This window comes from Heterocephalus glaber, unplaced genomic scaffold (genome assembly GCF_053883595.1).
Source record: "Heterocephalus glaber isolate CG9 unplaced genomic scaffold, H.glaber_assembly_v1.0 deba00001472, whole genome shotgun sequence".
NCBI classification, from domain to species: domain Eukaryota; kingdom Metazoa; phylum Chordata; class Mammalia; order Rodentia; family Bathyergidae; genus Heterocephalus; species Heterocephalus glaber.
The window spans coordinates 70,379,247-70,392,859 of record NW_028258315.1 but is presented as its reverse complement, the minus strand read 5'-3'; the positions used below and the strand labels follow the sequence as shown (position 1 = coordinate 70,392,859).

The window sequence follows — 13,613 nt, the reverse complement described above, 5'->3', positions numbered from 1 at the left end:
TACCAACTCCTCAAGAGGAATGCAATCATTATGTACTGCAAACATGTACTAATAAAAAATAAACATTTTTAAAAAAATCAAAATCAACACTCTAGAAAGCAGTGTACTGAGATAAGGAAGTTCTACCCAATGTGCAGTTACCAAGGGTACAGATGACAATTACGCCTCAGAGGCAGAAGGTAACAGAGAAGACACAGAACAGAGATATAAGAGACAGAGGATCACTGTTTCCAAAGGAGGAATGGCAGATCAGCGGAACACAAACAACAAACCCCACAGCAAAGCAGTGAAGGCTGCTGAAAGGACCCACCACATTCCAGCAAAGTCAACCAGTGGAAGCTCACACCAGCACATGGTCTGATATTCTCTTGGGATTTTGATTACTGAAACTTCAAACACAAAAAGAAAAGCAAAATTAAGACATCAAGAACCAGGAATCACGTACCAAAGTACTGGTAGTGAGCAATAAACTCAGAGAAGCACAGAGCTGGCCAGGCCAGGATGAGGGCCAGGCAAGAAGACACTCACCTCAGCACAGAATAAATGGTGCACTGGCAAATGTGGTATCCAAGCAAATTGTGTGTAAACACAGAGAGGGAGGAGGGAGGGAGAGAGGGAGTTCGTCTGGGACTCAGCCTCAATTAGCTCCCCCTGATCCCTGTCCTGAGGGATCTTTCTGCTATGCACTGAATATTCATTTGGATCCTGTTACCCTGTCCTACTCCAAATCCGTATGTTGTGGTCCTAACCTCCAGTGTGACTGAGTTTGGAGACAGGCCTTTGGAGGAAGGACCCTGATCCATTTGAATTAGTCATTGTTGTGTGTTCCCCCTCCGCCCCGCCCCACTGCCCGCACTGGGTTTGAATTTGCAATCCTCCTGCCTCAAGCTCCCAGGGTGCTGGGATTTTAGCCATGTGCCACCATGCCCAGCTTAAAAGACAAGGAAGTGAAAACCAGAGTTCTTCCACACATGCACACAGCAAGGAAAGGCCCTGTGAAGACACAGGGAGAAGACAGCATCCCCAAGCCCAAGACGGCACCTTCACCAGGAACCACACCAGCGGGAACCTGATCTTGGACTCGCAGTCTCCAGAACTAAGAGAAATCTCTGCTAAACCACCCAGTCTACAGTTGTTGGTTACAGAAGCCTTAGCTAAGATATTGTCTCTATGTGAAATTTTGTTGTTTTGTTCATCATGGATTCTTTTGGCATTCATTTTCCCTTCGAAATACATTACGTTAAAGTAACATTTTTGAAGTACTGAGATTTCTGGTACCCCTTTGTTCTGCACTCACAGCTAGTGTGCCTCACTCATATCCTCCTAATCCCAGGCTGGAACAAATTATGAATAATTTCTCTAAATATGTTTATAAAATTCAATACCAAAGTTGTTTTTGTTTTAAGGTAGAACTGGGGATTGAATCTACACTGAATCTACTACATCGGCCTCTACACTGAGCTATATATCCCTGGCCCTTTATTTTTTACTTTGAGTCAGGATCTTGCAAAGTTGCTAAATTGCCCAGCATGGCATCAAACTTGCTATCCTCCTGCCTCAGCTTCTCAGAGCACTGGGATTCAATAGGTGCACACACCCAGCTGAGAGTGATTTTAGTGTCATTATCGAACATTACATGAGCATCATACTAACTTAAAATATTAACAGTAGAGTGCTTGCTGGCAGGCAGGAGGCCCTGGGTTTGATCTGGAACATTGCCCCAAATTACTAATAGCCCACACATTAAAGCACCAAAAACTTGGGAAATGGACTTGAGATGCAGAAGGAGTTAAAATATGACCAATCTTCATCCTTACCGGAAAGATTCAAGAAGTAGTGTATCATCCTTGACTTTTATGACTACAAAAATATAGGTTAAAGGATGGTTTTGAAAAACAATGCAACCACTCATGTATGCGTGTTTCATATCGTATTTTTCCCTAAAACATTAGGAGAAATGTAAAAGGCAGAAAATCTGTGTAGCAAAATAGAAGAAAAGCAATACGGAAATACAGAAACAAAACCATAAAGGAGACTAACAAAACACCAGCACTTAAGGGCCAAGGTCTGGCTTGGAATTGTCTTAATCTGTCCTTGGCCCAGTTTAAGCCTTGGCACATTGACAGCTGCTAGACCTCTGCTCATGGGATGTGACAGCCCAGCATCTGAAAAATCCCCTTTTCCTGCAGCACTGGGCTTCCACCACACCTCCCAGCTTCAGTAAACCCAGAGGTTTTTCCAAAATACAGCACCAGTAAGATGGGAATCTATGAACTTGAGAAAGCGTAAGGCATTTTGCAGTGGAAAATCAGGATGTTAGTATCCAACTATTTTCATCAGGGAAAAGCTGCCACTCAAAAACTTTTAGAGTTTCTTTTTGTTTTGTTGTTGTTTGTGGTACACGGGATCGAATCCACGGCCTTCACACTGATTTACATCCTCAGCCCTTTTTAAATTTTGAGACAGGGTCTCACTAAATTGCTAAACTGCCCCAAAACTGCCCAACCTGGAGTCAAGACTGTGACCCTTCTGACTCAACTTGATGGAACTGTGGTACTACATAGGCCACCACACCTGGATTTCTTAGAGATTTTTTTTTAATCTATCCATCTAAAATATTCTAGCTTTTCTCTTCTCCCATAATCCTATCTAGCGAAGGAATTATCACATTTCTCTTGGGTTTTTAATCATAAAATAAAGGAAGGTGACTGTAAGTGGTGGGAACAATTTTCACCAGAAGCAAGAGGCGTCAAAGATGAAGGGCAGAGATGGAAAAAGCAAAGGCTCAGAGTGGTAGAAAAGAGTGAAAGAATGGAAAGAAGTGGAGCCAGCAGAGGAAGGGAAGCAAATGGCCAGAAAAAGCCAAGAAGACTCCTACAGTAGTGTCCCTTAATTTCTTTTCCAAATCTTATCACAAGAGGGCCAACAAAACTGGTTTAATAACTAATTCTCTCCACAAACCTCACAAAAGAACAAAACAGTGATGGAGGGATGAGTTAAAGGAGGCGTTCTCAATTCTGCCCTGGGACGCCTCCCTTAAAGTCACATGTCTCTTCATCTTTTGTCCTCCTTCATGTCTAAGGGCACCTGAGTCATGCACTGCTATCTGCAGGGATCCCCCATCATTTGCCCTGACAGCTCGGACCCAGCGTCCTTTCTCATGTGTGACTTGTACCGACCACATTAATGCCCAGCCCTTCCCAGGCATTTGTATCAGGCTTGTCTGGTTACTTCTGTCTGCTCTGAATTTGAACTCTGTTCCCTGGACTGAAGCCTATAAGCAAAGAACCAACCTGAAAACACAGGTAACAGAGTACGCTGCACCCTCAAATTACTTTAAAGGTCTAGATTACACCCATACTGGTCACCTGCGTAGAGACCAGGCACCCCCCATAGCATAGCCTTTCTCAGTTCTGAGCATGGCCTGTTCCTCCCAGTCGTGGAGGTATACGTCTAGGCTGGGGAAAACACACATTCCGGCCCCATCAGCCAAGAATATGCCTCCATCAAGCTGTTGAAATAAATTTAGTAGAAATGGTAAGGGAGCTGCTTAATGTAAGCCTTGACCAAAAGGCAAGATTACTTTATTAATTTTCATTACAAATCTCTCTAAACAGAAGCCCTTAAGCCCTTCAGATGTTATCTTAAAGATATCAGAGACAGTTCTGGAAGCCAAAATGTGTAGGAGGGAGGGAGATGCATACTGAAGTATTTCCAGGCATTGCCCAGTTGCTTAGTGTGCTTGAAAAAAAATGAGCAGAAGAGAGAAGCATTTGTAGACAAAGGCTCCAAAGCCAACAATCTTCCCAGAAGACACAAGAAAATGTTACCGAACATGAAATAGTGCAGACCTCACATTAATTCACTTTTCATTCAGAAAAGGGGCCAAAGAATAAAACAAGGCTAGAGTTAGCAAAGAGATTCCAAGCAAGAACAATGTCTGTGGGTATTTGGTAAGCTGCAGTACCATGGGCCTCCCTGCCACTGAACATCAAACTCAAAGTTTCACTGCAATGAGATTCTAACTTCCATCAACCTAGTCAGCACTCCTTAGACGTAGCCCTGTTCTTATCAGTGTGTGGCAGGCAGCTACTACTACAGTTGACCTAGAGAACCCAGAGACTGTCAACGAACACTTTGTGGCAATGCTCAGGGGGTCACCTTATTCTCTTTTTCCACTCAGCTTGAGATTCTGGAATTGTTATTGTGACTGGGATGCAAGAAATAATTCAATTTCTTCCCCAGTGTGTGACATAGATTTAAGAAATGTCCACACACCAAATGCCCATCAACTGGAGACTGGATAAAGAAAATGTGGTTTTTTATAAAATGGAGTACTACTCACAGCCATAAAAGATGAGAAATTAGAGACATTTATAGCTAAATGGATGCACATTGAGGCGATACTCTTTAAGTGAAATAAATAGGACACACATGTGTAAATACCAAATAGTTTCTCTGGTGTGAGAAACTGAAAGTGTAAATAAGGACTACAAGGTATAATAGATAATGTGAAATAGGAAGAAAAGGGGCAAAGGGGAAGTGGAAGTGGGAGGGGTAGGGGAAGGGAAAGAAAGGAATGGAATTAATATGAGAAAATGGAAAAATGGAAAAATGGAAACAGTCTTTGTAAATAGGGAGGGATGGAGGGGTTGAAGGGAGGGCAGGGGAAGGAGGAAAAATAAGAACCAAGAGAGATTATGTAAAGGTGCAAATTTCCAATGATGAATGTCATCATATTGTATACCTAAAATGTACCAATGATTAGAGTGAATAATCGATAATGCAAAATAGGAAGAAAAGGTCCAAAGGGGTAGGGGTAGTGGGAGGGGCAGGGGAAAGGAAAGAAGGGAAAGGAAAAATGATGAGAAATGGAAAAAATGGAAATAAAGTCTGTAAATAGAGAAGGGTGGACGGGGTGAAGAGAGGGCTAGGAATGGGGAAAAAATAAGAACCAAGATGCATCATGTAAAGGTACAAGTTCCCAATGAGAAATGTAATTGTGTTGTATACCTAAAATGTATCAATAAAAGAATTTAAGTAATAAAAAAGTTAAAAAAAAAAAAAGAAATGTCCACACACCATTTCAAAACTTATGAGGCTAATGTGCTATGGGGAATATAACTTTTTAATGGGTTAAGGAAATGAGAAGACAAATGAATCAACATGATTCTCCAGGCTCTTTCTGCTATCCACCTTTCAGCCAAATACCTTGATGAAAATGGCCAGAAAGAAGGGAGGATGGGCCAGCAGGGGTTGGCGTGGAGGACGCGAAGGCAGTGACACCTCACACAGGATGACTTTGGGGACACTGCCCATCTCCCTTCCTCCCCAATACCTGTGTCAATTTCAACCAGGCACCGTACCTCAGGTCCCACATTATCTGAGGTTTGTCCCTTCAGGCCCTTAAGAACACCAGAGATCTAGTGAAAACCAGAACGGAAAAAAGGAGTTTGCTAGAAAATTGGCCCTGAAGATAGATTTTTAAAAAGAATTTTAGGAATAAGAAAATAGATCAAGCTCATATTTACTAGGTGAAAGACCCTTGGTCTGAACCCACTCAGTTGCAGAGCCTGAAGTTACAAGCCAGGGTGAGTGAGACCAGGAAAGTCTCCAGGCTGGCTATGGATTCGAACCGGGCCCCAAGGGAAGTTCCTGAGGCCACACCACATCAGGAGTCTGGCTGAGCTTTCCACTCAGTTTTCAAGCTGAGAAGGGAAGGGACAGGAAAGCAGGTTTGAGTCCCTGCTCTGGGGTCACCTGAACTCACACACATCCTCTCCAACACTGGATTGTGCACCACAGATTCTTTTCTTTCGTTTGTAAGGGACATTAGGGAGAAAACTGTTAAAATTAAGCAGGATCTACAAATTAGGGTACAATAGGGCAGTATTTATGTTAAGTTAGTGATCTTGATCATTATGCTGTCTACACTGGAGAATGTCATTTTTAACCGAAATACACAAAAGCATTTAAGAGGGAAAGGCCGTCACATACGCAATATGGTTAAAAAGTATCAATATGCTTTATATGTAGAGAGAAAATAGATGTTGGTGCAAATGTCTTAGATGCTACCATTTAAGGAATTTGGAGAGGGACATATAAGAATATTCCACACAATTCCTGTAACTTTTCTGAAGCCCAAAGTTTTATTCTTTGGTAGTGGGGATTGACAAGGCCTTCACACTGACCTATGTCACCAACCCTTTTTATTTTAGAGTTTTGGGGGACAGGGTCTTGCTATGTAGTTCAAGTTGCCTTAAACTCACAATGTAGCCCTAGCTGTCCTCAAACTCATATCAATCCTCCTGACTCAGCCTCTTGAGTGCTAGGATTACAGGGGTGGATGACCACATCTGGTTCCTTTTTAGTTTTTTCATCTTGAGACAGGGTCTTGCTAAATTGTTGGAGCTGGGCTCAAATTTGCAGTCCTCCCGCCTCACCATCCCAGAGAACTGAGATTACAAACATATGCTACCATGTTAACTTGAAGTTAATTTAAAAATAAAATAAATATATGCCTGTCCCAAGAGAATCGTGATGCTAGCAGACATTGTCCCCAGCCCCACTTCGGAGGACTCAGAGCCGGTTGGGTGGTTTTCTCTGGATGGAACAAAGAGCCCCAAGCAGGGGGAGGAGTCTGCCACAGAGGGTGGAGCCTGTCACTCACTGGGCTTTGCCGCTTAGCTGAGTGACCTTGGGCAAGTCATTTCACTGCTCTGAGCCTCAGTATCTCATCTGAAACGCTGATGTGGTAACATCTGCCCTGTAAGAATTTCAGAGGAAATGTTGTAAAGGCCAAACACTGGCAGGACCAGGCTCAGTAAATAATGGTGGGTGTGACAGCAAGAAATCCAAAGTACACACAGTCTCCTCGAAAAACCAACCACACTTTTAATCTTTAGTGGAACAGAAGGCAAGTGGCACTAGAAGCAAGCATGAGATAGACTGTTACTCCTGACTTCGCTATGCTTTGTACCCCTAAGCTGCTCATCCCCTCATTAATTAAGTGACCCCTGGGCAACAAAGCTCAATGAAGCTTCTGTTGTTCTGTTAATTATAACTCTTTATAATTATATATGACATGACCAAACTCAAGCTATGTTGACCTTTACTATTGAATTTAATCTTCATTAGCATCTTTACATCTGCTTATTGGCTAACCCGTGCTCTAAAGGACTGAGGCTTTGCTGGCATCTGGATAAAGAATTTAAAATGTTCCTGTGCATGCTGCAGAGAAACCCTCAAACAGCTCCATGAGGGAACCTGCTCAAGGATGTTCCCGCAGTAGATGGCAAGAGGCTGTGTGTGTGACTGTCACCACCGGGGTCAACTGCACTAGACACACACCATGGAAATAAAGGAAGAAGGGTGCAGAGTGACAGATCTGAAAGAGACTGCTGGGTGCCAGAGCCACCAATGGTATAAGATACACACGTGATGATAGCGAATGCAAAAGCAGTTCATAGTTATTTGTGTAAACATACTAAAATTCACAGAGACAGTTACATTCTAATTTGTAAAAGAAAAAACAGATCTCAAGCTGGGGAAGAAGAGGGGGAAAATGAGAATGGTGGGACAAATGGAGATATACTGGAATATAAGGACAGGTGATGGCCAGTGGAGAAATGAAAGAATTTCTAGGCAGAAAGCCGCCCCCCCCCCGCCACACACACACACACACACACACACACACACACACACACACACGAGCTTGGGCAGGATTCATCCTGACCCGTCCCCACCTGAGGGCCCCGGCTTGTGGCTGGGGGCCGCCCCCTGGTGCACGCTCTGCTGGAGCAAGCTGAGGCACTCCCCAAGGCAGCTGAGGGTAGCGGCAGAGGTAGCTTTCAGGAGCAGCAGGTCCTGGTCCAAGGCAGTGAGGGGGCCAGAACCCGGCAGGGACTCGATGGCGTGCACTAGGTTCTTCTGCTGCCCTTCCACCTGGTTCATCATCTACAAAACAAGAGAACAGCCGGGAGGTAAGGGGCAGAAGTGCTCCTGCCAACAGGCTGACCAGCCAGCACCTGGTCACGCTGGTACCTTGCTGACCTGTGCAGTCCCGAGGGACACTGGTCTAGGTCAGACTCCAAGGCACTCTGATCAAAGAGAATTTTACAATGTGAGAGCTGAAAACGACCACCTGAGTGTATCATTTTACAGATCTTCAGAAATAAGTCAATAATAAATACATTAAAAGCAGAAGTCCTTGCAAAATCCTTGGTGTTCTTTACTGTGAGACTTAGCTGAGGTAGTAGACACACCATGGTTTTCTTTCAGAGTGAGGTTAGTTCCTCACTTCCTCCAGTCTCAATCCTTTGCTCCTCCGCAGTCCTAGTCTGAGGCAAAGAAATGGAAGCAAAACCCTGAGCTAGAATTTGTACAAATGGGATCACAGTGAAGCCAGTGATGAGCCATCCCATTCCCCCAAAATTCTGACACATGACTTTCTGCAGTACCACAGATGTCAGGAAAACACCATGAATGGCAGGATCCAGCCCTACTGCATGGCTTGTGCTGTGACAAACCAAGACAACCATATCCGTGGTCTGGCTTCAATTCATAAACTAGTCATAAGATTAACAGCAGTTTAATTGTGCCTTTGAAATGACAAATCAAGGAGAAAGGAACTCCAAAGAGCTAGAAAAGGACTTTAATCGTTATCTGTGGAGTTCATGTCCCTCGTGTTTACAACTTACCACATTAAACAAGATGACATTCATCAAATGCTCAGCACCGTGTGTGGCAAATAATTAGCTGTTCTATTCTAGAAGCGAGAGAGCTAAAGCCATGGCCCAAGGTCACAGAGCTCACTGGCAGAACAAACTCCTGTCCTCTGGTCCACAGTTCTGTAAGCTTTCTATAAAAGCTGTTCTTAGTTTGAGGCAAACTTTCCTGCTTTGTTGTCACCCCCAGAGGATCCTTGTCACCAACGTGATGTCACTGGCTGGGAAGAACCAATAATTCTGTAGAGACCACTGGACCTGGGCCCAAAACTCATTCTATACTCACCCTTTCTCTCCCTTCTAATTCCTTTTGAAACATACCTGCCATTTTCTAAAATTCAGTGAAGTTACTTGCTCTAAAAAAAAAGCTCATCCCACTTACAAAGACAAGTGTCCTTATATTAAAATGACTGTAAAAGTCAGGTTAGTGAGTTTGCAGACATGGTCTGCAGCACCCTCTCTTTACTCTGCACACGATTAATCCAGTCGTGCGAAGTGTCTATTGCAGATGACAAAGGTCATGTAGCTCCTAAAATGGCACCTGGAATATAATAGCTCAAAAAATATTCATATCACCTTTAGATTTTGGCTTAAAAGTCACCTTCTCAAAAAAATTTCCCAAAACAACTAAATGCACAACTCCAGCCCAAACCCTCATACTCTGACCTTTCTTACCAACTTTAGTTTCCGTGATAGCAATTATTGCCTTCTGATTTGACTTGTAATTTATTTGTTACGATCATTCAAGGTAGTGTGTAACCAGGGATCAGTATCTGTGTTACTCATTGACATATCCCAGGCATGGTAAATACCTACTGAGTGAATGAATCCAGAGGCTGATGATGCAGCTTAGTTGACAGAACACTTACCTAGCATGCTCAAGGTCCTGGGTTTGATTCCTAGCATATGGAAAAAAACTTGGAATGAATGAATCCAAATCTCATGATTCTGCCACTAAAGTGCCACATAATCCATTTATGACACCAAGTCCACAGAAACTAATATGACTAAAGACTGAGTAAGGGCGATACTTCTGATATCAGTTTACTCCTGCCAAGAAACCCAGCCAGCTGGCTACATTTAATGTCAAACAAGATATAATATCCATGTATTCGGAGTGTCAACTATAACTTAACAACTAGGGAAAAGTAGATTTCAAGCTTTTCACAGTAGTCAGCATTTTCATAAATTCTTATAGAAACCTTGTCTAGAAAAATATGTTGAAAAAAGATGTTAAAAATAATGAAATAATACATTGTATTTTCAACTACAGTCAAACTTTGGATTGTAAGTATCTTGGTCTGCAATTATTCCACAAGACAAACATTTCTAAGAAATTTTAACTTGATAAACAAGTGATGTGTTGTAATATGAGTAGTGCGTGATACTAAATGTCACAGGGTCACAAGTGGATCTTATTTCTCTCTGCTTTGTTATATAAGTGCTTTAGATTATGAGCGGAAGGAACTATTCTTGCAAACTAAGGTTTTACTGTATTATGAATGATGCCATGATGCTTAAAAAGGTAACTAAAAGGAAGCCTTTTAACTATATACCTCATTGGTACTTGTTTTAATAAAGAAAGCTATCTTCCAATCATAGTATAGGATAAATACTTGCTATTTTGTAAGCATAAACTACTAGGTAAATCTTAGGTAAGAAAAACACAAAACTGGCTTAGGGAATGTTCTACCCTATTGAAACAGAGGCTCAGAGACAGGCCCACACATCAGCTGTGATCAGTATTTATTGAGAGCCCATTGTTGGTGGCAAAGGCAGGGCAGCCTTTTAGAAGAGGCATCTGGAGACAGGAGTGGGGTGCTTTGAGGGTTGCAATAAACAGGAGACCCACTAGCTCCGAGTAGGTTGGGTCTGGGGTGCTACAGGCCTCACGAGCAGCCCACACACAGAGTCCTACTACCTAAATAAACATCAGTAGTACCCCCTGAGCAACTCTGCAAGCCTCTTACCAATAATCAGGGACCTCATGGCTTTCAACATCTTTCTTGGTAAATTGAGTACTAAAGATAAAATGAGCTAAGTGCCTTTTGCCTGGCTCAGAGTAGATGCCTCCTAAAGATTAGTTTCTGTCCCCCTTTTCTATAAATTGTGAAATAGAACTCTAGTTTTCAATGACATGGTTGACACAGATCCTCATTTTATTGCATTAGACTCAAAGAAACTGAGTGACCTTGAAACAAATAGGCATCTGGACCTCAGAGCTGTAGTTACAGTTATTACTGCTCACATTTGCCGTGCACGCCCAAAACACCAAGAGAAGATACTAAGAGGCTCCTGCTGCCTTTTTCAAGGTGCCCACAGGCTTAGGAACAAAAGGGTACAATCCTCCGCCAGCTGACCAAGCGGCAGAGACCTGCCTTTAAAAACATGTTGAATCACTTGCTTTAATTTCGTAAATTTCAAATCAGAGCTTTTCCTCCAGGCACATTAACACTAATCACCCGTGGTGTTTAAAACCAGACCAGAGAAAGCTTCCATTCTTTCTGGCATTTGGCCTCCATAGTCAATGGTGTTACCAACTTTTAACACTGAAACAAAACTGGAGTCCCAAATGAAGTCAAAGATATACCCTCTGAAAGTGTCAACTCTGGGGTTGTGAGAGGCTAAGTGTAGGTCAAGTTGAACCTCACAGATAGGCAAGCTTCAGAGAGAGGGGGAAAAATCTTATCACCTGTTTCCCACAGCACAAATAATGCATATGCATTACAAACTCAAATCACTGGAACTAATGCTAATACAACTAGTGGCTCCATAAAGCTTAAAGAACCTGAAACCAAGATGCAAAGATCAACATGCAATGTACTCCTGTTCAACAAGTTTAAATCTTCCGAAGAGAGAACCGAAGGAAGCTGTACAGGGACAAGGGCTTCATTTCCCTGGAAGGTGCAGGTTTCAGAACCATTGAAAAGTCCAATCCTAACAGTCTGAAAGTCAACAAGCACAAGTTCACTCATTCATCCATCACCAACCCACATCATTCCGAATCCTAAATTTAGGAACTCCAACTGCTTGCCTTGGTTGGCAAAGTCTCCACAGGCTCCCTGACACCTCCAATAACTCAGTCAGTCTTGAAGTAGATCAAACAATTGGACACTAAGGACAAGGTACTCTTGGTTTGGCATTTCCCTCAGCCAGGTGGAATTCCTGAGTCCTGCTAAGTCTCCTGTCTGGGTCAGAGGGTAAACCAATGGCTAACTCAGACATTACTTGATTTGACCTTACCTAGGCTTAAAAGTCATAGGTGGGGGGAGTGGTCACTCCAAGAACAAATCCACAGAGACTTTACTGTCTCCATTAATATGACTTTAATCTTTCACTAACCTCATAACCATTATTTTAATATTGCAGGAGAGCCTGCTGCAGAAATTTCTGAGGGTTCCTTACAGGAACTTCTTAAAACAGCTATCAACTCTTACAGAAACCATTCACAATTTGCACCTTCAAATTCTTTGAATTCTGTGCCTCAACACCCTTGCCTAGTGTTCCCACCAACCCTGAATTGTTCCCGTCTCAATCCATCCCTATTCCCAATCAAGTCCTCACATCCTTTTTTCTTAATATTAATTTTATTGCTACACTTTAGGTATAAAGTATAATGACATTCATCATTGGGAATTTGCACTTTTTCATACTCTATCTTGGTTCTTATTTTTTCCCCATTTCCCTGCCCTCCCTTCAACCCCTCCGCCCCTATTTACAAAGGCTTTGTATTCATTTTTTTTTAATTTTCTCATATTAATTCCATTCCCTTCTTTGCTTTCCCCTACCCCTCCTACTTCCCCTTCCCCTTTGCCCCTTTTCTTCCTATTTCACATTACCTATTATACCTTTTAGTCCTTATTTACACTTTCGGTTTCTCACACTAGAGAAACTATTCGGTATTTACATGTGTGTCCTATTTATTTCACTTAAGAGTATCACCTCAATGTGCATTCATTTAGCTATAAATGTCTCTAATTTCTCATTTTTATAGCTCAGTAGTAGTCCATTTTATTAAAAAAAAAAAACAAAAATCATATTTTCTTTATCCAGTCTCCAGTTGATGGGCAACTGGGCTGCTTCCAAATTTTAGTTATTACAAACTGTGCTATGAACATGGGTGCACATATATCACTGTGATATGATTCTTTTAATTCTTTTGGGAAGATACCCAGCAGGGGAATAGCTGGATCAAATGGGACCTCTAGCCCTAGTTCTTTGAGGTATCTCCATACTGATTTCCACAGTGGTTGCACCAGTCTACACTCCCACCAACAATGGAGCAGGGTTCCTCTTTCCCCACAGTCCCGCCAGCATTTGTTATTGGTTGATTTCATGATAGCAGCCATTCTTTCTGGGGTGAGGTGGAATCTCAGCATTGTTTTCATTTGCATCTCTTCAATGACCAGAGATGTTGAACATTTTTTCATATGTTTATTTGCTCTTTCTACTTGTTTGTCCAAGAAATGTGTGTTCATTTCAGGTGCCCATTTTTGGATTGAGTCTTTAAATTTGGGAGATCTGATTTAAGGTCTTTATAGATTCTAGATAGTAGACCTTTGAGGAACTGCTAGTGAAAATTTTTTCCCACACTGTAGGTTGTCTCTTAACACTGTTGGTGGTTTCTCTTGATGAGCAGAAGCTTTTTAGTAAGAAGAGATCCCACTTGTTGATTGATTGTGCTAGTTCACGGGCAACTGAGGTTTTGTTCATGAAATCTTTTCCTACACCAATGTCTTCAAGAGTTCTATCTAACCTCTGTTCTAGCCAGTTTGGCGTTTCTGTTTTAATATTTAGATCTTTAATCCATTTTGATTTTAGTTTAGTGCATAGTGAGAGATATAGGTCTAGTTTTAATCTTTGGCAAGTTGAAACCCAGTTTTGCCA

General features: G+C 42.2%; 1 protein-coding gene across 8 annotated transcripts in view; it reads right to left on the bottom strand.

The window, feature by feature from the left end:
* Osbpl10 (oxysterol binding protein like 10) overlaps nt 1-13,613 on the bottom strand; it is a 293,822-nt gene that overhangs the window by 64,678 nt on the left and 215,531 nt on the right. For all 8 annotated transcript variants that reach the window (XM_087182162.1, XM_004857821.4, XM_087182164.1 and 5 more), the window contains one exon: nt 7,746-7,956. In XM_087182162.1, coding sequence (XP_087038288.1) covers nt 7,746-7,956 — 211 coding nt within the window. The remainder of the gene's footprint in view (nt 1-7,745; nt 7,957-13,613) is intronic.